At 46.0% G+C, this 24,055-nt stretch overlaps 1 protein-coding gene and 1 pseudogene across 4 annotated transcripts; both read right to left on the bottom strand.

Annotated features, from left to right (window-relative positions):
- Positions 1–3,732: 3,732 nt before the first annotated feature.
- On the bottom strand, positions 3,733–11,716 carry LOC123083755 (tubby-like protein 4; annotated as a pseudogene).
- Positions 11,717–16,863: 5,147 nt separating this feature from the next.
- Positions 16,864–19,211, bottom strand: LOC123085548 (uncharacterized). 4 transcript variants are annotated; one of them, XR_006439821.1, is made up of 3 exons: positions 19,020–19,178; positions 17,962–18,420; positions 16,864–17,789 (listed from the first exon to the last, which is right to left on the bottom strand). XR_006439821.1 is itself a non-coding variant. In XM_044507206.1 (3 exons), the coding sequence occupies exons 1-3, from the start codon at positions 19,106–19,108 to the stop codon at positions 17,768–17,770; spliced, it is 315 nt and encodes a 104-aa protein (XP_044363141.1). In that variant the 5' UTR covers positions 19,109–19,211; the 3' UTR covers positions 16,864–17,767. The 4 variants fall into 4 exon arrangements, 2 of the variants coding, with proteins under 2 accessions (XP_044363141.1, XP_044363140.1); XR_006439820.1 differs by having other exon boundaries at positions 16,864–17,784; XM_044507206.1 differs by having other exon boundaries at positions 18,217–18,420; positions 19,020–19,211.
- Between the last annotated feature and the right edge of the window lie 4,844 nt (positions 19,212–24,055).

Here is a 24,055-nt window from a genome sequence, read left to right as displayed (position 1 = left end):
TCCAATTAAGGCAAATAATATGGCGTTGGAAAGCTTATGAAAATGTGCTACTTTTTTATGTTAAACCTGTTTTCTAATTTTGAATGGTTTAAAAGTAATTTAGAAAACAGTACAAGTTCCACCGAGTTCATATTTTCGGGCTAATTTTTTAACCATATGTCCAAATGCAGCAAATGATATGGCGTTGGAAATCTTGAAGAAATGCGAAACTTTTTTGTATATATTGTTTCTCCTAATTCATTACGGTTTTATGTCAGTTTTGAAAATGGTTAAAAACGTATTTTTGCCGTAATTTCTACAAACGTTATCGGAATGGGGCAAATAATATACCGCTGAAAAGCTACAGAAAATGTGAAACTTTTTCATGTTGATGGTTTTCTCTGATTCCTAACCGTTTTCAAGTAATTTCGAAAACGGCAGGATGATGCATTCTGCCTTCATCGTGAAACAGATTCTTCGAAAATGCACCACGTGAAGAACCTGAACTTCTCGGCGCGTGTACCTGAACTTGACTCTGTTTTTTCACGTTCTTTTCTTGCTCGTAGCTCTTCATCCACTGCTCGTAACTCTCCATTCACTCACTGGAATTGAGTAAGTGACATACCGATGGAAAGCTATTGTAAACACGCAACTTTCACGTGTTGATCATTTTTTCATACTCCCGACAATTTTAAAAGTTTTTCATCTCAAATTCATTCACTATAGTAGTTGAACTTCATTCTGTTTTCACGTTGAACTTCTGTGATGTATTTTCCTTTGTAATTTTCTCATCCATTTCGTCAGTGTTACACAAATGATACTCTTTTTGTACAAACCTCTCTCACAATATTTTTTTAACTTTCTTCGATCGAGGACTTGAACTTACACAGATGATATTTCCCGTTGTTTTGAAGTAAATTAGAGAAATGACAAGATCGTGATTTTTTCCTTCATTGCGAATGGAAACGCACTGCGTGAAGTAGTTGAACTTCTGGGGCATGTCTGTTTGAACTTCACTCTGTTTCACTTTATTGTATTTTTCTTATATGAAATACACACCATGTAGTACGTGAACTTCCGGTTGTTATCACTTTGAAATTCTCTCTGGTTTGAGAGAATTATTTTAAAACAAAAAAACAACATATTTTTTATGTATTTTGGACATCTAAATACACGGTGAACCTCTCTCAGAAGAAATTTTTTGAACTTTTCCTCGCCGAGCAGTTGAACTTCTAGCAACCATTTTTTTCGTTTATGAGTTTTTTTAAGTGTAAAAGAGGGCGTTGTGTTTTTCATTTTTTGAACAGGTAAATCCTACGTTTTAATAAACTCTAAACTTCTCTGTTATTTCAATTTGAACTTCACCTTTTTATATTTTGGGTAAAGAATTGTATTTGATTTTTATACGGAAAAAACCGATCATGGAAATACAAGGTGAACCTCTTTCGCAAGAATTTTTGAACTTCTCCGGACAGAGCACTTGAACTTCTTTCAACAAACCTTTTAAGCTTTTATTTTTCTATAATTTTGTTCTCACCTGAAATGCAATCCTTGCAGTAGTTGAACTTCTCGTTGTTTTTAGCTTGAACTTTTGTTACGTATTTTTGTTCAACCTCTCTCACAAGAATTTTTAAACTTTCTTGGGCCGAGCACTTGAACTTCTAGCAACAAAACTTTAGGCCTTGCATTTTTATTCTTTTTAATACAAAATGCACACCGTGTAGTACGTGAACTTCTGGCAGTTATCAAACTGAACTTCTGAGAACATGTGTTATGCCTTCATTGGAAAAACAGAGTCTCCAAAAATGCACTTTGTGGAGAGGTTGAACTTCTGGAGCACTTCTTTTTGAACTTCACACTATTTTTCATGTATTGTTTTTTATCCATAAATCCCCAACCAATTACCAGAATTGAGCAAATGATATACCGATGGAAAGCTATTGAAAACACACAACTTTGCCGCTATTTAAACATTGAGCTTCTCCGGTATTTAAACTTGAAACTCTAGGTTTTTTCTAGAAACGGTGAAAATCGATTTTCTCTATAAAATTTGTAACTTATCTATTTTTTTAATTTGAGCTTCTTAATTTATTCTTTAGTAATGGGGAAAATCCTAATTCCTTAATAAATATCATACCGCTCATTATTTAAATTTGAACTTTCAGGTGTTTTTAAGGAACGAGAAACATCCATTTTCCAAAGACAAAAATAAAATTCCATGGGATTTTTTTGTACAAAGATATGTATGTCTCTTTTTTGTTTTCTATTTTTTGTCGAACTATCCAATTTATTAAATTTGAACTTTGAGAGTTAACATTTTCAAAGTGAGCCTTTTTCTATTTCTTAGTATATAAACATGGAAAATCTGATTTATATATTTTTTTGGAACTAATCTTTATTAATTGGAACTTCTTGGATTTGTAATAAGCATCGAAATTCTTCGTCATTAAATTTGAACCTCTTGCTTCTATTAGAAATAGGGGCCTCCGTTTTTCAATATTTTTTGAACTGCCCCTTTTTTTAATTTTGAACTTCTTGGTTTATTCTTTGAGTAACAGGGAAATCCTAGTTTCAGAATAAAGATCAGACCGCTTCGTTATTTTCATTTGAACTTCTCTTTTTTATAAACCTTTTTGAAAAATATTTTATCTAACCTTATTGATTTTGTAATAAACATCGAACCGCTCTATTATTTATATTGAAACTTCTAGATTTTTTTAGAAACAAGGAAACCCGTATTTTATGAACTTTTTAAAACTATTTTGTTTTGTCAATTTGACCTTCTTGGTTTGTAATAAGCATTGAACTTTTGTGTCATAAAATTTGAACTTCTAGATTTTTTTTAAAAACAGAGAAAATCATTGTTTTACAAGTTATGAAACGCTCTGTTTTCTAACTTACTTATTTATTCATTAGCAATGAGGAAAGTATTACTTATTTAATAAACATTGAACCCTTAGTTATTTAAATTTGAAATTCTAGGGTTTTTTTAGAAGCCGGGAAAATCCTAGTTTATTTTCAAAATGTGATTTTTTTATATTTTATATAATATCTAATTGCTCTACCTGAGTTTTGTGTTTGTTAGTTTTTCCTTTGAACTTCTTTATTCAGCGATGCTGGATTTACAAATGTTTGTTTCTTTTAACTTGATGGTTTTCTAAAAAATTTACTTTTGAAAAAAATAATGTCAACGTTTTTGTTCTCCATATTTCCTATGTATTCCTAGTGAACTTCACGTGATTTTTTTTTATTTATTGCATTTTTAAACTACGGTGTTTTGGTCTATAAAAATCGGATGCAAATTCTTAAGTTCAATATACACATGTAGAAATATTCATCAATATTTTTGAAATGGGAAATGTCGAAATATCATGTATCTAATTCACAACTGACAACTGAACATGTTGTAGTACACACATTTGACCTAAAAAAGATACTACTAGGATGTTTGGTGGCATGCGTGTCCTGCCAGGCAGTGGTTGTGTCGCATGCATCAGCACACACTACACACCCATGTGGTAAGCAACAGAAATATGAAACGAGATATCCCCATTTAGGAATAATCACAAACACCCACGGGCACAAATGCCACCTATCTACAACATCATGAAACTGTTACTAAAATATACAATGCCTGTTGAGGCTGCGTGTGCAGGGGCAACACCTGCATTGCTCTCGCACACAGTAATTAACAGGGAGAGGCGGGTTGCGCCACCAGGGTAGTGGCAGCATGGCACGCGAGTAGAAGCTGAACTAAAGTGCACAAAAATGTTGCACTGCCTGCAGCTTGTTGTACTGGATCGCGTGGCTACTTCTTTTGTTGCTTCCTCCTTTGATCCCCACCAGCACTTTTGGCCTCACCGGCATCTACAAGACAAAATACATGCTTGATGTGAAACGGGTAGAGATCAGTCACTGAAACACAATACATACTTGTTAAAACTAGGTGAATCAATTATGCAGCTGCCAAGGTGGGCAGCAGTGCTCCGACGCACCCCCAAGCACCGGTACAAGCATGAAGACCTTTGCGCCAGCGGCGCTATTGGGTATGGGTGTGACCTGCAGCTATTGGCGGCTCTGAACTGCAGCTGGATGGCACGGCGGCCGCTGGATGGTCGCAGTATCCTCCCTGGCCGTCCCAGCCGGTGGGGGGTTGGTGGCTCTCGTGGGTGGGGAAGGCAGTGGCCATGGTTGGAGGCGCGTAGGCCATGGGATGCGGGAGAGTGCTGGGCGTCAGGATCAGGTCGGGGCACTAGCCACAGCGGCGGGATCTGGTCGAAGCAGAATTTTACCTCCAAAGTCATCTGGAAGTTCTTCACTGATGTCTGCACCTTGTATCCATCCTCCCAACCCTCTCTCTGAAATCTAGTTCGTAGTGCTTCGTCATCTATTGCAAATGCAGAAAACAGACACATTGCATTTTAGGTACTCGTGAAACAATTACATCTCAAAGCTTAGCTCCCAATTCCCGACACGTGGATCTGAAGGGTCAATAAGTTTCTTAAGGGAAGCTGCTTACATTGTTGTAGAAAGGTGATCTTGAGCAGAGTTGGTCAGCTCTGCTCCTCTTCTCCCGCCAATCCTTTGGAAGCCCACTGACGTGCTGAATCTGCAGCAACATTCCACAACTAAAGGCCATATGCCTCCTTGGTTTAAACGAATCCATTCAAGTTCACTAATGAATCTCCCAGTGTTGCAAATGGATTTACCTGAGCAGAACTGTTGGTCCTCACCTGCATGGACTGGTTCTTGGGGATCCATGCCCTCATGCTTCTGAAACTCCCCATGAGCGTAGTAATAGTAGGGGCAAACCTGCAAAAATAAAAAATTGGTCAAGAAATCCATACAATTCATGGACATGTCATGCACGGAGATTGAATCTTACGCGATAATGCCAAGAAGCCGCTTGGACTGGCTCTTAAGCTCATCGACCCGGTTCCCCTACATCGGCGACCATTAACACTCATCATTGGTTCATGTATACCATGGTAAATCAGTCCGGAATCCAGGAGAGCGACATCAAGAATCACGAAGGGGAACATCATGTACCTGGCCCCAAATCTGGTACTTGGATCCAACAAGATTGGCACGCATAGTTCTGAGGAAGTTCTTGTCGGAGCTGCAGAAGACACTGTCCTGTTTCTGCGCCATGATGAACTCCGACCTCCCTATCCTCCGGTGCCGGGCCACCGCCAGCTTCCGGTCCTGCCGCCTCTTCCCCTCCTGCAATTGCACAACAGAGAGATGGGCACACACGAATCCTTATGAAACCAATCTCAGCAACTAATCACACTACTCTCCCCCGGATTTTGAAAGTTTGAAGCCGAGAAAGAGAAGGGGGAGGACGAGGATTAGCTCACGTTGGTGTAGAGTGAGTAGAACGCGACGCCTCTGGCCCCGGTGGCCTTCTCCCTGACAATGATGCAGGTGCACCTCCCGACATCAAGCGGCGGCAGGTGGCACAACAGCGCCCTGTTGGGCAGGGTGGCCCAGGACGTGGCCGGAACCGTCTCGTTGTCGGAGAGGTCCCACGCCTCGTAGGATGACGACACCGGCGGGGGCGGCAGCAGCTCCTGCCCCCTCGGCCTGACTGCATGAGAGGATCCGCGCCGACCGGGGGTGGAGGGCGGAGGCACGCCGGTCGTTGGGAGGAGGCCCGCCAACCGTGGGGAGAGGAGCCGTGAGGGAGGAGGCGCGCGACAGCGGGGTTGGCGGTGACGGGGATCAGGGAGAGAGTGATGGAGAGGTGGGGAACGGGGGTTCGGGGGTGGGATTTCTTTTTTTCTTTTTGTGATTTCGGGAACACCTTCGCTGCTCCTATATAGGGCTCCATGATCCAAATAGTTATTCTAATCCCAGGATTAGAATAGTGTTGTCCTATATATATATATATATATATATATATATATATATATATATATATATATATATATATATGGGGAGGGGGCGCCTAGAACACACACCAACAATTGTTAGCCGTGTGCGGCGCCCCCCTCCACAGTTTACGCCTCCGGTCATATCTTCATAGTGCTTAGGCGAAGCCCTGCGCAAATCACTTCACCATCACCGTCACCATGCCGTCGTGCTGAAGGAACTCATCTTCTTCCTATACACCTTTGCTGGATCAAGAGGACGAGGAACGTCATCGAGCTAAACGTGTGCAGAACTCGGAGGTGTTGTATGTTCGGTGCTTGATCGGTCGGATCTAGAAGAAGTTCGACTACATCAACCGCGTTGTCAAACGCTTCCGCTTTCGGTCTATGAGGGTACGTGGACACACTCTCTCCCTCTCGTTGCTATGCATGTCCTAGATAGATCTTGCGTGAGCGTAGGATTTTTTTTGAAATTGCATGCTACGTTTCCCAACACTGCGGTCATTGGTGTTCGGCCTTCTCATGTGATAACCTCCTGAGGTTCATTCGGTGCAGGGAGCCCCCACCACACAGGTCGCATAAGCATGCTCTACGCCAAAAGATTCAGGCGCAACCCACCATGAGGTAAGGCCTCGTGAGTACCGCGCTAGCTCACAGGTGCCCAAATACACCTCCTCCAGTTCTGTTGTGCTAGCCACGTGTACGAACGGGGCTATACACGCCCCGGAGTGTCCCCCCCCACACAGGAACTCCCACCCACGCCAAGTGGAAGCCCCATGCTCCGCGCTGGCGGACGACACGGTCCCATAGCAGCTATGCCCATGCCCAAGTGGAAGCCCCATGCTCCGCGCTGGTGGATAAACAACTGAGGGCACCCTAGGGGATGCACCAACCTCAGGATGGATCCACGGCCCTATCACGCCACATTCCCCTGAAATGTGTGCACGAGGGGGCTGGATACGGGGGCTACACTCAGGCCCGGCCTTGCGCACGCCACCTTCCAGGTCCCTTGTACCTAGTCTTCTCGTGCCCCTCCCAGGCGAAAGCTTGCGGGGAAAGGTATGGAGGGCTCCGGATTAACTTCATCTCTACCCACGTTTCCTTGATGAGAGTTGCTCGTACGTCAAGGGGGACCCCTGAGCATCGTGACTCAGGGGCCTCACTAGTCACATAGCCCCTCGCCCCTTGGTGTCGTCCCGGCGATCCGGACGCCCCAACGCCGGTCGAGGTATGCGCAAGGCTGGGCCCTGCCGACGCAGAGCGCAAAATTAAACATGAAAGAAACCAAGCACGAATAAGAAAATCATGGAGTCCTAATAGTTATTACAAGCACAAAGTGTTCCAAAAATTCAAACAGAAGTTTTACGCCTCCACGAGGCACGGTAAATGTCGCAAGATAAAAACTAGAAAGAAGCGCCACCATCACCTTGGCCATCGCCGCCGCTTGCCCCGGTCGCTGGGAGCCCGTCGTCAACGTCGTTGCCGCCATCATCGCCGTTGCTGTCCCCCACCACCGTGGGCGTAGCGTCGGGGATGTAGAGGAACTTCTTCAGTAGCACATCCACGTGATCCTTCACAGCCTTCGCAGCAGTAGCGCGGGACTCAGGAGCAACTGGGCGGATCACCGTGTCGAAGTTGAAACCCGGATCCTGGAGGTAGAGCTAGCTGAGGACGCGTGTTAGAGCTGCGGTGAAGCGAGAACGACACTCCTCCTCCAGGATGGATTCCTCTTCAGCGGCAGCGCCCTCAAGCGCTCCGGCAAGCTTGGAGGAGAGCCCTGCAAGGCCGTCCTTAGGGTCGCCAGCGGGCTCCTCGTATCCTCCCCTACAGATGGAGCGTAGCACCTCGCGAGACCTAAGCTCGAATAAGAGGAAGGCTTCATGTTCCACGGCCGCCTATTTCTTGGCGGAAGTAAGGATCCTCTCCCTGGCCTCCAGCTGGGTTGTCAACTCGGAGACATCTTGGGCGTGGGATGCCTAGGCTTCATCCACCTCCTCCTTCAGCTTGGCCAGGCGATCGTGCTCCGCAACCTGTTCAGTGGTCACCTGGGCCAGCTTGGAGTCACGATCGGCAAGCTTTGATTCACGGGCCTTGAGGTCCTCCTCCTGCTACTGGAGACGTTGGGTGCTGATATGTCTCCAATGTATCTATAATTTTTTATTGTTCCATGCTGTTATATTATCAGTCTTGGATGTTTTATAATCATTTTATAGTCATTTTATATCATTTTTGGCACTAACCTATTGACATGGTGTCAATTGCCAGTTGCTGTTTTCTGCATGTTTTTTACATCGCAGGAAATCAATACCAAATGGAGTCCAAATGCAATGAAACTTGACGGAGATTTTTTATGGACCAGAAGACACCCAATGGGCCAAGTCAGCACCGTGCTCCGAGGGGAGCACAACCCACCAGGGCACGCCAAGAGGCCCAGGCGCGCCCTGGTGGGTTGTGCCCACCTCGGGTGCCCCCCAGACCGCCTCTTTGCTCTATAAATACCCCAATATTCCAGAAACCCTAGGGGAGTTGACGAAAATCAATTCCAGCCGCCGCAGAGTCCAGAACCACCAGATCCAATCTAGACACCATCATGGAGGGGTTCATCACTTCCATTTGTGCCTCTCTGATGATGCATGGGAAGTTCTTTGTAGACCTTCGGGTCTGTAGTTAGTAGCTAGATGGCTTCCTCTCTCTCGTTTGATTCTCAATACAATGGTCTCTTGGAGATCCATATGATGTAACTCTTTTTGCGGTGTGTTTGTTGGGATCGGATGAACGTTGAGTTTATGATCAGATCTATCTTTTTATATCCATGAAAGTTATTTGAGTTTCTTTGATCTCTTATATGCATGATTGCTTATAGCCTCGTATTTCTTCTTTGATATTAGGGTTTTGTTTGGCCAACTTGATCTATTTATCTTGCAATGGGAAGAGGTGCTTTGTAGTGGGTTCGATCTTATGGTGCTTGATCCTAGTGACAGAAGGGGAACCGACACGTATGTATCGTTGCTACTAAGGATAAAACGATTGGGTCTATCTCTACATAGATAGATCTTGTCTACATCATGTAATCGTTCTTATTGCATTACTCCTTTTCTCCATGAACTTAATACACTAGATGCATGCTGGATAGTGATCGATGTGTGGAGTAATAGTAGTAGATGCACGCAGGAGTCGGTCTACTAATCTAGGATGTGATGCCTATATAATGATCATTGACTGGATATCATCATGATTATTTGAAGTTCTATCAATTTCCCAACAGTAATTTGTTTACCCACCATTTGCTATATTTCTTGAGAGAAGCTACTAGTGAAACCTACGGCCCTTGGGTCTCTTTCTCATATTATTTGCCTTTGCGATCTACTTTTCCTTTCCTTTTATTTTCAGATCTATTGAACCAAAAATACAAAAATACCTTGCTGTAATTTATTCTCATTTATTTTATTTGGCGTTCGATCTATCTACTACAATTTATCTCACACATGTTTGCCTATCTTGAGGCGCCGCTACCCGAAAGGGATAGACAACCCCTTTCACACATCGGTTGCAAGTATTTGTTATTTGTGAGCAGGGTTGTTTACGTTCTGTTGCTTGGTTCTCCTACTGGTTCGATAACCTTGGTTTCATAACTGAGGGAAATACCTACCACCGCCATGCTGCATCACCCCTTCCTCTTTGGGGAAATACCGACGTAGCTTCAAGCGACCATCAAAAGGAATTTCTGGCGCCGTTGCCAGGGAGGATCTTCAACATCTACCAGGTTCCTAATCTGAAATCTCATCTTGTCGCAATTTACATTATTTCCCATTTTCCTCTCATTTTCCTCTCCCCCACTTCACAAAAAATTGCCGTTTTATCCGCCCTATTTTTCGTTCGTCATTTTCTCGTCAGATCTCTTCTTTGCTTGTGTGCCATGTGTCTTCTATTCGCTTGCATCTTTGCTTTCTAAACATCTCTTGATATGGATCCTCATCCACTTGCTAATCTTTTTAAAAGATTCAATCATGATGAACCAATTGCTAGTGAGTTGAGTGCACTAGATTATCTTTATGAAGTTTTGCTTGAGATTCGTGAATCTAAAAATTGTGATGAAGAAATATATGAAGTGATTCAAGATAGCTACTTGAATGAAAAGCATGATTGCAATGATTTTACTATAAATTCTATTAATGTAGATTGTGCAATTAATATGCAAAACCCCAAGCTTGGGGACACTAATTTTGCTATGTCCACTACTTGTTGCAATGATAATGATTGGGGTGATGATTCTTATGATCTTGAAAATTTATTTAAATCTCATGATGAATATGTTTGCGATAATATTTAAATCCCGTTGTCGTCACTCGTCGTCTGCGGGAGCACGGGGGCGAGGTGCGCCTCCTCAGTGATGGAGGACGCGCCAAGTGCTGGTGCAAGAGAGGAGGAGGAGCTTGCGGCGCACACTTCCAGGGCGCCTTCGTGTGGTCACCGGTGTCGGGGAAGGAGAAAGGGGGCGGAGTGCGATTGGATCTGGAGAAGCCTTCGATGGGAAGAAGGGGATCTGGAGCAAGGCAAGGGGAAGCAATGATGGCTCTACAGACATGCGCCAGTCTTTTGTCAGCCTGGGCAGTTGCCGAGTCGACGTGTGGAAGTGGAGGCGTCCGCGTCCCGTCAGGCTCCACGCGTTGTGCCGGGGCTCGCAGGCGGTTAGGGCCCGCGGCGCTTCGACCATGCCCCTTGGTTTGCCTGGAAGCCAGCTCAGGTGTGCCTTGGGTTCGGGGGCTACTGTCGGCATTCTGGAAACCAGGGTACCCAGACCTACCTGCCTGCGGCCCACGACGTGGCTCCCTCGACGGCCCGGCACGGCCCAGCGGCAAGATCTTCAAGACAAGACCCTCACGAGGGCCCTAGCCTCGCGTGGCAAACGACGCCAAGACCTCCGAAGGAGGTGGCCTCCCAGGGAGCGGAGATTTCTATGCAGGTACCCAGCCTCACGAGGCTACGACAACGTGAGCCATGATGACCATGGCCAGGCGGGCGCCAATGGGCACAGAGGAGACAGTTTCCTCTTTGGTGCTAAGGAGGCAAGGACAAGCGCGGGTTCCTGAGGAATCCCCCAAAGGTTTCCATTATAGTGCAACAAGACCAAGACCACGAGCTCGGCATGGCGGATGTCATCATCGAGCCCACCACAACCTCACGACCAGAAGCTTTGCAGGCGAAGACCACCTTTCGTCAAGATTAGATGTACTTCTTGTCCCCTTCGAATTGGCCACTGTGGGATCCCTTCAAGCCTAAGTTTGGGGGAAGAGGACCGAGACCACTATAAATATAAATTAGCCACCACCGTAGAGGGGGGTCGACCCAGATCGGATCCTTTCCACCCTCAGCACCATAGCCCTCACGAGGCAATTCATCCTCTATACTTGTTCGTCCTCAGCTTTCCCCCGCTCGAGCGTGTACCCGACGAGGCTAGGCTATTGGGTGACGAGCTTGAGACTTGAGAGGTTGAGATCTTCGCACACGCCCCAGAGTTCGAACCTTCTTGGGTCTGTGGAGCCCCGGATCCGACAATTACCAAGCACACAAAATATTCTTCATACCGTCTCCTGCTCGAGAAGTAAGTCTCTCCCTATGTCTACTATTTTTTTTGGGTCTTTGGAGTGAACTTGGAACTTCTTCTTATCAACAGCCCATTAGAAGGCTAGTCCGGGCTTGGGCTTTAGTGGTTGTGTTGTTGTGGTCGGTTCAATGTACTTCTTGATTTCTTCGAGCTCTACGAAAGCCGTAGTGGCTTTCACAAGGTCAATGTTGGTGACATCTGCCTCGAGCCCTTTTTCAGTTTTGACGTGGACGGTGATCATTACATTTGGTCCTGGCATCTTGAGCTAGAGATACACATAGGTCGGTAGCGCCATGAGCTTTACATAAGTTGGCTTGCCAAGGATGACATTGTATCCCATGCATAATGGCACGACCTCAAAGAGGAATGTTTCTGACCTGAAGTTTCTTCATCTCCAAACACAACCTGTCGGTCGAGGTGAGCGAGGGGTTTCACCGGGCGGCTTGGCATGAAGCCGTGGAAGCTGGTCAATGTGGGTGTTGCAAACGAGACTTCGAGATACCCATTTTTGCCAGAGTGTCCTGGAAGATGATGTTGATCCCCCTGCCCCCGTCCATCACAATCCTGGGAGCCAGAAGCCGCTAACGATCAAGTCTACTACAATGGCAAACTTCCCTGGGTGAGGGATGTAAGCTAGGTGGTCCTTACGGCCGAAGGTGACCGTGCAGTCCAACCACTCTAGGTGCTCTGTAGCTGCTGGTGCAATCACATAGCCCGTTTGTCATGCGAGCTTCTGGGCCCAACACGTATCGGCGACCTGGAAGATCTTGTTGACACTTCCTGATTGGGTGGGCTGGCGGGTTCATGAAGATCCAGCCATTTCGAGTTTGGCCGAGATTGGCCAAGCCTCGGGCGCCAAGGGTGATAAAGGAGCATATAGGCATATGGTGTCGTCATGTTGATCAAACTGGAACTCGAGGCTCTCGAAGTGCATGGGGTCAATGGGGGGAAGGTGTGGTCTCATCATAGAGGAGCCCTTGACTGTCCTTGATGAACTTGAGGGGGCCATAGATGAACATTTGTCCCGTCATGAAGTCATCGGGCATGACTAGATATCTGATCTAGAATCGATCTTCGGCTAACGCAACCCCTCCCTGGCGCGCCTACTGATGGTACAGGAAACTGCTAGTCTCTCGGTATGGTGGTGGGCGTGGCCAGAAGTGCTAGAAGGGAGTTCACACAAGGGTGTTACCCATGTTCGGGCCCTCATAGTGAGGTAATACCCCACATCATGCTTTGTGTTTTGTATTGATGATGGAGCACCTTGTGCGAGGGGGTTACATGGATGATGATGAATATGGCTACCAAGAATCTAGTCTACGAGAGTAGATGGGAATGTCTACCCCTAGCCTCGCCTTATATGGGGGACAAGATCTACGGTTTATAGGATCCTAACCGACCTCTTTTCGAGGGTTCCTTGGCTTGCACACCAAGATGGTCTCATATCTGCTTTCCAGCCCCGTGGACTTCTTCATGGATCTGGGTCATCGCCAGGCCTCATGATCCCCAAGGCCAGCCCTATACTGGGCTCCCTGGCTGATGGGGCCACCCCTAGTGTAATGCAACATCAAACTTCAATTCATCAGACTTCAGTATTACATCAAGTTCTTACATCAGGATCAGATCAAACAGTTTGAACATATTAAGTTCACCAGAGCCAACACAAACATTACAACTTAATATACTCTGAACACTGGAACTGAACCAGCCACTGACATCACATAAATAGAACAATTGCACACTTCAGAAGCTTCGCCAATCGAGGCCATAACTCTAGCAGTGCCACCATGGGTTTTATAGGATAGGTGTTCCATGTAACAAGAAAATATTGGCATGAACTAAATATATTTAAATGTTTCCAGTAAATTTTGTCAAATGTTAAACCAAGATATATGTAAATCACAATTTTCTTTTATGAAAACGATACATTTTTTCTTCTTCTTGAAGGGCACCAAGATAAGCAAGTAACCAAAGTGCCGACATGTTGCAAAGCCTTGATCCTTATTACTATCAGAAATGCCTTTATAGGATGCAAATTTCAGCTATTTTTTGTCTGATGTTTGTCGCCACCCTGGTGAAAACGTGGACATTCTCCATCAACCACTTTGGCACAAAGTCTCAATCCAACAATCACTTTATGTGCGCCGTTCTTAGCAAGCTCAAATGAATTCCGGTTGGGGACGTGGGGCCCCTCTACGCACTCCATTTCTGGTGCTTGATCTCTTGAGAATGAAGCGAGACATTGGTTAGGATGAACCCATCACCTCAACTTTTTTCCGAAGAAAAAAATGAAACAAAGCGGGCGAATAAAAAACACGATTTCCGGCGAATTAATACGTAGGCTTTTCTGAGTTGCAATTAATTAATTAATTAGTAGGTGTGCTTCTCAAGACCTCAATAAATTGCAGTCGTCGGGCAGGCCCACCTGGCTATCGCCTGTCTGGTCAATTCCTGCGAACTCGCACATGGAGCGACGCGCCAAACGCTTTCGTCCTACTCGCACGGAAACAATATAAAATTTTCTCCCCGCGTCGGCCATGCATGCACACGTTAAGTAGGAGAAAACGTTTTCTTCTCCCGCCCGCTGCCCCTACGACGCACAGTATTTTCCATTCTGTCGGTCGCCAGGAGCAACAGAGTCCAGAGATTATTCCAGTGGACGAAGCCGTCATCCTGCTTCCGATCGACTGAGACGAGAGCGATTTGTTTAATTTCTTAAGACCTTGCCGCTTGCAGAGTAAAGAAAAAAGAAGAAGAAGAAGAAGAAGAAGAAGAAGCCAAAGCTAACCCTGTGTACATACTAGTATAGTTCCTTCTCGGATCGCGATGGATCATTGTATGAGCTGTTGTTTATGAGCATTGCTGGTGGTTCGGCGCCCTCGTGGCTCATGCACCGACGCGGAGCAGACCCGTTCGTTGGGTGGGCTACTAGTTTATCTACGTCCTTTTCTTTTGAAAAAGGGACAGGTTTATTAGTACGTAACGATATTGCACTATTTAAGCACACGCAAAATGTAGGTGCCACGACTCAATCACAAGCGCTTCCGTCTAACCTAATCATCAGGTCTTTGCAGACTTTATGTATATTTGCTTCTCCAACAACTGTACTGCACTTCTTTTTCTGAATGTCACTTGCACTGACCAAAACTTGGTTTGGCGTTATGCGAGAGATAGACACACACGGAGATACTAGATACTCATTAATTGTTCCGCGACGAGACGCGTACGCTGCAGCGTATGAATCCATGGGCGATCTTGACTTTTGTGATGGGGTTATGTGAACAGCGGCTCATGGCTCATGGAGTTCGGCCGAGCTGCGGTTAGCGTCGTTGGGCCGTCAATTTTTGCGAGTGCTTCGGTGCATATTGTGCCGTGGCGCGAGGGCGGTCGCGATAATTGTTAAACGCAGAATGAAATTTATAAGTGTTCGGTGTTGCACGCTACGTTTTACCTACTGCTTCCTATTGGTTACCATACAGAACTGCCGGGAAAGAATACGTACTAGTTGACATGGCTTCGGTCCAAATGTCTTGCATATTTGTCAGTGTATCTCTCTTAGTATAACTCAACATCACCATCAGTAATCATGTTTATAAAGTATATATACCACCTTGATATGTCCGTATGATGTTCTAACAAACGGAGAGACACTTATTGAACTTTTTTTTGATGAGGTAGACACTTGTTGAACTTTTGATGGGGAAAAGACCATACCATATAGGCATATATACACTTTATGTAAACTTCCCTTCTCCTTTTGCTAAATGATTCGTTAAACATTGAGCAATTGTGGTCTCATGCAGCAGCAGAATAATGTACGGCCAGAAAGTAAGTTGTCTCCACAAGCAACGATGGGACTTTAAAAGATTTTTCACTTGGCACCACCGAATGCACAGACGCATAATAAACAAACTACTATAAAGTTCCGCATCTGGGCTTACGTGGGCTGGGCTTTTTGATGTGAGTGTGAGGCTTTAACTGCTTTCAGCTTCTTGCGTGCTGCATCGGGCCATGGTTAATGGGCTGTATTTCATGGCCCAAAAGAGAACAACCCATTTTTTTTCTCTTCTCAACAAGACATCATGGAGGAGGTTGAACGTTGCACGCCGCAACATGTGCATGGTGAGATTGTGCTGCACTTCATCTTTGATTTAGACTTCTGCACCAGACATTTTTGATGTGTAACCAATTGTGCGTGGCGTCTTGTGGCTAAAAGCTCAATCAAAGTGACACTGTCAGGTTCAGTCATCATAGCAGAGTAGTGGATCCCAGCCATATTATCAGAGAATCAGAGATGAACTCGACTGGTAGTCGGTAGACAGCGAAAATATCAATCAGGACACAGCTTGACGGGCCACCCGTCAAGTCGCGAGATGTCAACCTGAAAACAGCAGCGATCTATTGGTACGTAAAGCAGTAGCATTCCGCGGAAATTGATAGGCGCGGACGAGCGCGCACGCTCCCGGTATCGCTACCCATTCAACTCGTTTTGGAATGTGGTCCGTACGTTGAATTGTAGGCTTGCAGGGTATCTGTACGTCATAAAGAGCTATTTATATACAGAACTTGGTCCTAGACGGCCGTTGGTTTCTCACGGCGCGTCATCGCCCCTGCCGTTTACGACCGCGACGCCGTCACACATGGTGGGAGGCAGCGCTTGCTCGGTCCATCGTTGGCGCATGTCGTTGATTTAGCTGACCCGCACATACTTGCTCACTCGATTCCCCAAATTTGATTTAAGAACCCTAGCTACAGCTCATGGCGAACGCCAACCAAGATGCAAATCTGATCGCCCTCCCTGTAGTCCCCTACCCGGATTGCGGCAGGGTAGTGGTGACATACGTCGCCTGCCAAGGTCAGTTCGCCGGCGAGCGCTTCCTCAGTCGATGGCAGCCGGGACGAGGTGGAATGCATGGCAGGAAGCCTACACAGAGCACCTGGATTCGGTTGGGCCGTGGACAGCTTTGCTGGCGCAAATTGATCCAGGCCAGCAGCAAATCGCACCACCAAATAAAGCTGGGCAGGCACTCCAAAAGCATGCTATTAAGTACTACAGGGTTTGCTGGACAGGCGTTCCAAAAGCATTCAAAAATCAACTACATGGTACAGTGCTATGCCCCGTCCATGGCCTAAACCACGGGCGTGTACACAGCTGTTTGGTCGGTGCCAGCTCGGTTGAGTTGTCTGCCGAGCATATAAGCCTATCTGAACAAAACAATCATGTATGTGATGCTTGAAAAATCACCAGAAAAATGAATAGAAGACAAGAGACCAAAATCACTCTGAAGATTAATACTGCAATATCGATCTCAGCAGCAGACATAGATAGCATGAGAACCTACTCAGCTAGTAATTCAGGAAGTTAGATTTAAACAACACATCGCCACATAAGTCAGAGGTTGAGACTAATCGAAGAGAAACATCATCACAATTACTAACCCGACAATGCATAATCCATTTCACACCAATGGCTACTAAGCCTCATCATACAAGGAAAAACAGCCAAATGTCAGTGCTACGCACTGCTTATTCAGTTCAATCACAGAGCTACAGCCCGTACAAGGGCACCTTTCTCGGCAACATGTAGCACAACCTCAGGGTTGTTGCAGGTGTTCTTCCGATCCCTCCCACTCCGCAGTTCGAGCATTTTGCTTCTTTTCATGCCATTTGAGGGAGGTCACCGCTCTATGGAGACGTGGTGCTCTTGTGCCCTGGCTGACGACATATACTGCAAAAGCGTGTATGCTTGCTTGTACCAAATTCTCCAGCAACACCCATATGTGGCACCAACTTACATTTTTGGCTCTTTGCATAGCGATCATCATATATGGAGGCTTGTCCCTGCTGCTGGTTGGTCGACCGACCTTCCATTTACGCTCTGTAGTAGTTAACCCAATGAAATTTCCAACTGCACTACCTACAACATCAGCCCATATCCATTGTGTGGTTCATGCAACACAATCACTTCTTTACCTTTCGACTTGTTCGACTGAATTCTATCTTCTAAACACATTGTGTCGTGCACAACAACTACATGTGATGCACGGTGGCGGTTGTGTTCTTGAAATATGGTTCTGCACGGAGTAGATTTGAGTAAGGTAAGGGTGTTTTTGCAAACCATGTGTTTCTGTCAATCAATTCCATCCAGTCTCAAACACATCAGCTGTCAGCACGTGGTGTATTATCTTGTGGAAGTCCGTTCTAAACTTGCTTCTCTTTGTGCAATTTGAGCCATGAGATTCTTTTGCCTTCTTCAGGCCATGCCACTTGCACCAGCGATGTCTGGTATTTGGCATCACCTTATCTATTGCTACAACCTCCACGGCTCTGCACTGATTTGCACAAACATAACAAGACACAGTTTTACAATCATCAGACCGATACACAGAGAAACCTAATGTAAAGCAAAATTCAACCCCGCGAACAGGGAAATGATGAAAAGTGGCAAAGTGTGGAAACACAAGATAATAAAACTTGAAAATACAAATGCATGTTTTTGCCCACCTGTGAGCAAGTTCTGTGGATGTTTGCCGCCCATCATGCGGATAAATCCAGTGAACACCAATGTAAATGTTTCCACTGTCTCATCCCTTACTAAGACCCCCACCGAAAATCACACTTTGGAAGTGATTGTTGACTCCCACAAACAATACAAATGTTCAACACTTTAACTACACTTTTGTATTTTTTGAGGGAACATACATGCCAGTCAAAGTTGGCATATGTTCGAAATAGAAACACGCATTGACACTTGTATACCTCTTTGTCCAGCCAGGTGCTTGCGGGTTATCTTTGCTTGTTGAATGTTCTGAGTTTGCCAGGGACAGGGCCACTCCATTGCAAGTGCTGTTGACATCTACTTGTATTGTCTCTTCTGTATCGCCCACATCACCAATGCTGGATTCAGTGGCTGTGCACACCAAAGTTTGAATTGCTTCGCCATCCAGTAATGATTTACTGCCGCTGAGGTCCGGGAAGCGAAAACCATGTTTCACATAGTAGTAGGAATTAGTGACATATAATTGTAACCAAATTTTCGAATGCATTGTTCAGAAATATGTATCAGTTTCAATACCAAGTCAGAGTGCTACACTGGTCAAGGTATCATGAGTATAACTATAAACCACTCTTCTCTGGCATAATCAAGAAAGTTCATTATATGTCAACCCTCTAGGATCATGCACAACAATCAGAATTAGTATGTGCTTCAAGTAGAACCACTCCGCCGCATATGTATACTTGTTGGGCAAGTCAGATGCTTGTCCATCGTCTCTGTCTGTCGAATGCATTGAACTCGACAGGGCGATCCTTTTGGAACGACTGTCATATTCTTGTTGTACCGTGACTGCCGCATGGCCACACCACTATTGCTGGATTGAGCGACGGCGCATAGCAGAGATTGATCTGTTTCGCCGCGCAGCAAATACTCGTCTACGGCGAGATCCGGCAATGGGAATCTATGAAAAAACAAGGCTCTGGAGTCTTTACTCTTTACTGATAAGATGACCCTCTAACTGCAGGGGCCAATTTTGAGAACAAAAAACGAGGGGAACCAAAAATACCTGCCGGTTGGATCTAATAGGAACTGAAATCCGTCGTCTGCCGCCTCCGCCATCGCCATAGCGCTAAGCTTCGAGCGCCGCATCGCCATAGCGTTGAGCTTCTCGCCCCGCGCGGCGCTCGAAAGGATAGACTTCTTTTTTCCCTTTATTTACTGTCGGGCACGAGTGTGGACCCACATTGCAACCCTTGACTTATCCGTCCGGATAGCGTCGTTTCCATGCCGTCCCGGTTTTCACGCGTGCTGTAATGTACCACCGGGACAGGAGCATGCTGTACCGATAAGCCAGTGTTACTTCGCACGGCTCCGTCACCGCCAATCACTGTTCCACTGTTTGTATACGTTGGGTATATATACGATCGCATTCAATCTTGTATGGAACGCGTCGTTGTCTGATTGGCAAACGTTCTGAGAGCAGGCGAGCCCGTCCGCACAATCGCCGTTCTCTAGCATTCCGTTAGTACTATCAAAGAACTCTAGCCTTTCCATTATCCTCCCCAGGTTCCGATGTATTGTCCACCTCCACCAACGGAGGGTGTGTTGTCCGTGGCAATAGCTGGCCAGAGATGCAGTCATTAAAGTGGAAGCAAATCTTGCAGCGTTTGGTTGGCAGCGGCAACTGTTCACGTCTTCATCAGGAGGTCACTCAGCTCGTATGTCCGACTGAAAGACGTTGCCATGAAAAAAGTTAGTCTGGTATGGAGAAGCAGGGTCAGAAGCAACAACTTAGGATTGACGATACGCATCACAAATTGCATGAGGTCTGTATGATAAAGAACAACTCTAAGAGAGTCATCATATCATCGGTTCACCATCATAAACATTTATATTGCGGCACAAAATCGACCTAGCAGAATCGGTTATGCTGACCTCGGGCTTCATAATTTTTGAGGCCGCTCTAAATAGTACCCTCTACGTCCCATAATATATGATTTTTTTGACACGGGCCTAACCTTCAAATTTGAAGGCTGGTGACGCTCATCTCGAGTGAGCTTCACACCCAACCGTCAAAATTTTAGGCTGTTCTATTTCTCCCGCATCTATTCTTAGCAATGACGCATTTATCCGTACTGTCGTTCTACTCCTATCAATGCCATAGCCGTGTTTTTGCCATGAAAGCGGCCATTAATGGCTGCCGCCGCATGTCTCATCCATTTCACACCCCCGCGAGTCAATTCTGCCCTGTTTCCCACCGAAGCGCACCCTTTCGCATATATAAACCTACCTAACCTCACTCGGCGATGTCACTCATTACCCATCTTCCCCATTGGCGCTGATGCCACTCAGCACCCATCTTCATCGTCGCCGCCACACTCCCCCCAACCGCCATGTCACATCGGTCGAGCCTCCTCGCGGACCTGACGGTTGCATCAAAAAAAAGTTTCGTGAGAGGACCTGGTGGTGGCCCAAGTGGGTCGAGGATGCCCAGCTCAGGCTGAATCTGCCGTCAGGCCGGAACGCCTCCCTGCCGCCCACCGCTACCATTTCCGCGTCAAGACAACCACCTTGGCAGAAAGAGAAGCCGCACTCATGAAGGGCTACAAAGTTGTGGCCTTTTCCCGCATGAAGGATGCACAAGTGTTGTAGACCTCGTGACCGCATGAGGTCGTAGTAGTCGAAGCACCCCCTGCTGTGAGGTTACTTCCAAACAGAGAAAGAGGTCAAACTAAAATAGATTGTAAGTTTAAATAAATATTTTTAGTTGTATTTCTGTTTTGCTTGTTGAAATCAAGTTCAAAGCAAGTTTGATGCTTCTTCAATTGTTGTCCGATGAGATGTGAAAGAAATAGTTCTTATTACCCAATGACAAACATGTTCTACCAGAAGGCCATCTTTTGTGGTTCTATTTATAGCAATACTAGTGATTGTGGACTCTAGTGCTTTATAGCAATCGCGTCCATAACCGTTTTGGTGATCCAAAATATGGTGCATCTACAAGAGTTGCTCTAGGACTTGGTTTCAGAACTTTAGACCCGGTGTGCAAATTCATATGGCAAGTAAAATCTAATCAGATGTTTCATTTTCATGAAATCCGGAGCCGAGGCCCCTTAATTTGGAAAAAAAAACTACACGTTGTCTTAATACATCCATTTATGAGTGTAAATGACTGTCTACAAAGTATATAGTCAAAATTTCCCAACTTTGACCTTTTGAAAAAGAAACCTCTGACATCTGCATCATTTTGTTGCACAAAATCATATTCATTGAACTTGAAGCATGGCAATAAAGCTAAAGTTGTCAGCAAGCAAAGTAGTACATAACATAGAAAAGTAAGATAAAACCATTAAAATATATAGATTAACACATACCACTAAGTTGACATCTTTCTTATCAACGCCTTTAAGAAGGGATAAACACCCTCGCGATGTAGTTGCCACGTCCGTCCGAAGACGACCAGGACAAGGATTTTCATCCTAGTTACCAAAGCAAACTAGTGAAAGGCCAACACATCAGCAAGTAGACTCCGCCTTCAACATGATAAAAACGTCAGTTCGCGCTACAAGGAACGACTATTAAAAGTCAGAACAAGAGTTTTCACCTTGGACATGAAGTGGTGCTCCGGTCACTATCTTCGTCATGAACTTTGGATAGTCACGACAGCCGGTACTCCAAGCCATGCTAGAGTGGCCTAGTAGATGGGCGGGATATCTTCGCACCTTTGCCGCCAGAGGACTTCCCATGTCGGAGCGTAGATTTGGCTGTTGCCACTTCACACCAACGTGAAGCAACTTGCTGTTGGGGAACGTAGCAGAAATTCAAAATTTTCCTACGCGTCACCAAGATCTATCTATGGAGAAACCAGCTACGAGTAGAAGGAGGAGAGTGCATCTACATACCCTTGTAGATCGCTAAGCGGAAGCGTTCAAGTGAACGGGGTTGATGGAGTCGTACTCGTCGTGATTCAGATCACCGATGATCAAGTGCCGAACGGACGGCACCTCCGCGTTCAACACACGTACAGCCCGGTGACGTCTCCCACGCCTTGATCCAGCAAGGAGAGAGGGAGAGGTTGAGGAAGACTCCATCCAACAGCAGCACAACGGTGTGGTGGAGGTGGAGGAGCGTGGCAATCCTGCAGGGCTTCGCCAAGCACCTACGGGAGAGGAGAAGAACTTGGGAGAGAGGGAGGGGCTGCACCAAAGGCATAAGGTGTGTTTGGGAGGCCCTCCTACCCCACTATATATAGGGATCCCAAGGGGTGGGTGCGCCAGCCCCTAGGAGATCCAATCTCCAAGGGGGCGGCGGCCAGGGGAGGAGTCCTCCCCCCCCCCCCCCAAGGCACCTAGGAGGTGCCTTCCCCTGCTGGGACTCTTCCTTTAGGGTTTCCCCAGGCGCATGGGCCTCTTGGGGCTGGTGCCCTTGGCCCATGTAGGCCAAGGCGCACCCCCTACAGCCCATGTGGCCCCCGGGGGCAGGTGGCCCCACCCGGTGGGCCCCCGGAACCCTTCTGGTGGTCCCGGTACAATACCGATGACCCCGAAACTTGTCCCGATGGCCGAAACAGGACTTCCTATATATAAATCTTTACCTCCGGACCATTCCGGAACTCCTCGTGACGTCCGGGATCTCAACCGGGACTCCGAACAACATTCGGTAACCGCATACAAGCTTCCTTTATAACCCTAGCGTCATCGAACCTTAAGTGTGTAGACCCTACGGGTTCGGGAGACATGTAGACATGACCGAGACATTCTCCGGTCAATAACCAACAGCGGGATCTGGATACCCATGTTGGCTCCCACATGTTCCACGATGATCTCATCGGATGAACCACGATGTCAAGGACTTAATCAATCCCGTATTCAATTCCCTTTGTCTATCGGTATGTTACTTGCCCGAGATTCGATCGTCGGTATCCAATACCTTGTTCAATCTCGTTACCGGCAAGTCACTTTACTCGTTCCGTAACACATCATCCCGTGATCAACTCCTTGGTCACATTGCGCATATGATGATGTCCTACCGAGTGGGCCCAGAGATACCTCTCCGTTTACACGGAGTGACAAATCCCAGTCTCGATCCGCATAAAACAATAGATACTTTCGGAGATACCTATAGTGCACCTTTATAGTCACCCAGTTACGTTGTGATGTTTGATACACCCAAAGCACTCCTACGGTATCCAGGAGTTACACGATCTCATGGTCAAAGGAAGAGATACTTGACATTGGCAAAGCTCTAGCAAACGAACTACACGATCTTTGTGCTATGCTTAGGTTTGGGTCTTGTCCATCACATGATTCTCCTAATGATGTGATCCCGTTATCAACGACATCCAATGTCCATAGTCAGGAAACCATGACTATCTGTTGATCACAACGAGCTAGTCAACTAGAGGCTTACTAGGGACATATTGTGGTCTATGTATTCACACGTGTATTACGATTTCCGGATAATACAGTTATAGCATGAATAAAAGACTATTATCATGAACAAAGAAATATAATAATAACACTTTTATTATTGCCTCTAGGGCATATTTCCAACAGTCTCCCACTTGCACTAGAGTCAATAATCTAGTTCACATCACCATGTGATTAACACTGACAGGTCACATCACCATGTGACCAACACCCAAAGAGTCTAGGGTTTGATCATGTTGCTTGTGAGAGAGGTTTTAGTCAACGGGTCTGAACCTTTCAGATCCGTGTGTGCTTTACAATTCTCTATGTCATCTCCTAGATGCAGCTACCACGCTCTATTTGGAGCCATTCCAAATAACTGTTCCACTTGGAGCTATTCTAAATTGTTGCCCCATTATACGTATCCGGTATCTCTACTTAGAGCTATCCGGATAGGTGTTAAGCTTGCATCGACGTAACCCTTTACGACGAACTCTTTTACCACCTCCATAACCGAGAAAATTCCTTAGTCCACTAGTTACTGAGGATAACTTTGACCGCTGTCCTATGATCCATTCATGGATCACTCTTGTACCCCTTGACTAACTCATGGCAAGGCACACTTTAGGTGCGGCACACAGCATAGCATACTGTAGAGCCTATGTCTTAAGCATAGGAGACGACCTTCGTCCTT

The sequence above is a fragment of the Triticum aestivum genome, chromosome 4A, assembly GCF_018294505.1.
Source record: "Triticum aestivum cultivar Chinese Spring chromosome 4A, IWGSC CS RefSeq v2.1, whole genome shotgun sequence".
Lineage (NCBI taxonomy): Eukaryota > Viridiplantae > Streptophyta > Magnoliopsida > Poales > Poaceae > Triticum > Triticum aestivum.
Note: the sequence above shows the minus strand (reverse complement) of the source record. Positions and strands in the feature narration are given on the sequence as shown.

What these genes read in the sequence shown, in the direction of transcription:
- LOC123085548 (XM_044507205.1), bottom strand. Translation starts at nt 19,108, where the DNA reads ATGGCGATGCGGCGCTCGAAGCTTAGCGCTATGGCGATGGCGGAGGCG. An exon ending in CTATTAGATCCAACCGGCAG is followed by an intron (nt 18,421 to 19,019) that starts GTATTTTTGGTT and finishes CCCGGACCTCAG; the next exon opens with CGGCAGTAAATCATTACTGG. An exon ending in GCACCTGGCTGGACAAAGAG is followed by an intron (nt 17,785 to 18,216) that starts GTATACAAGTGT and finishes AAATCAGTGCAG; the next exon opens with AGCCGTGGAGGTTGTAGCAA.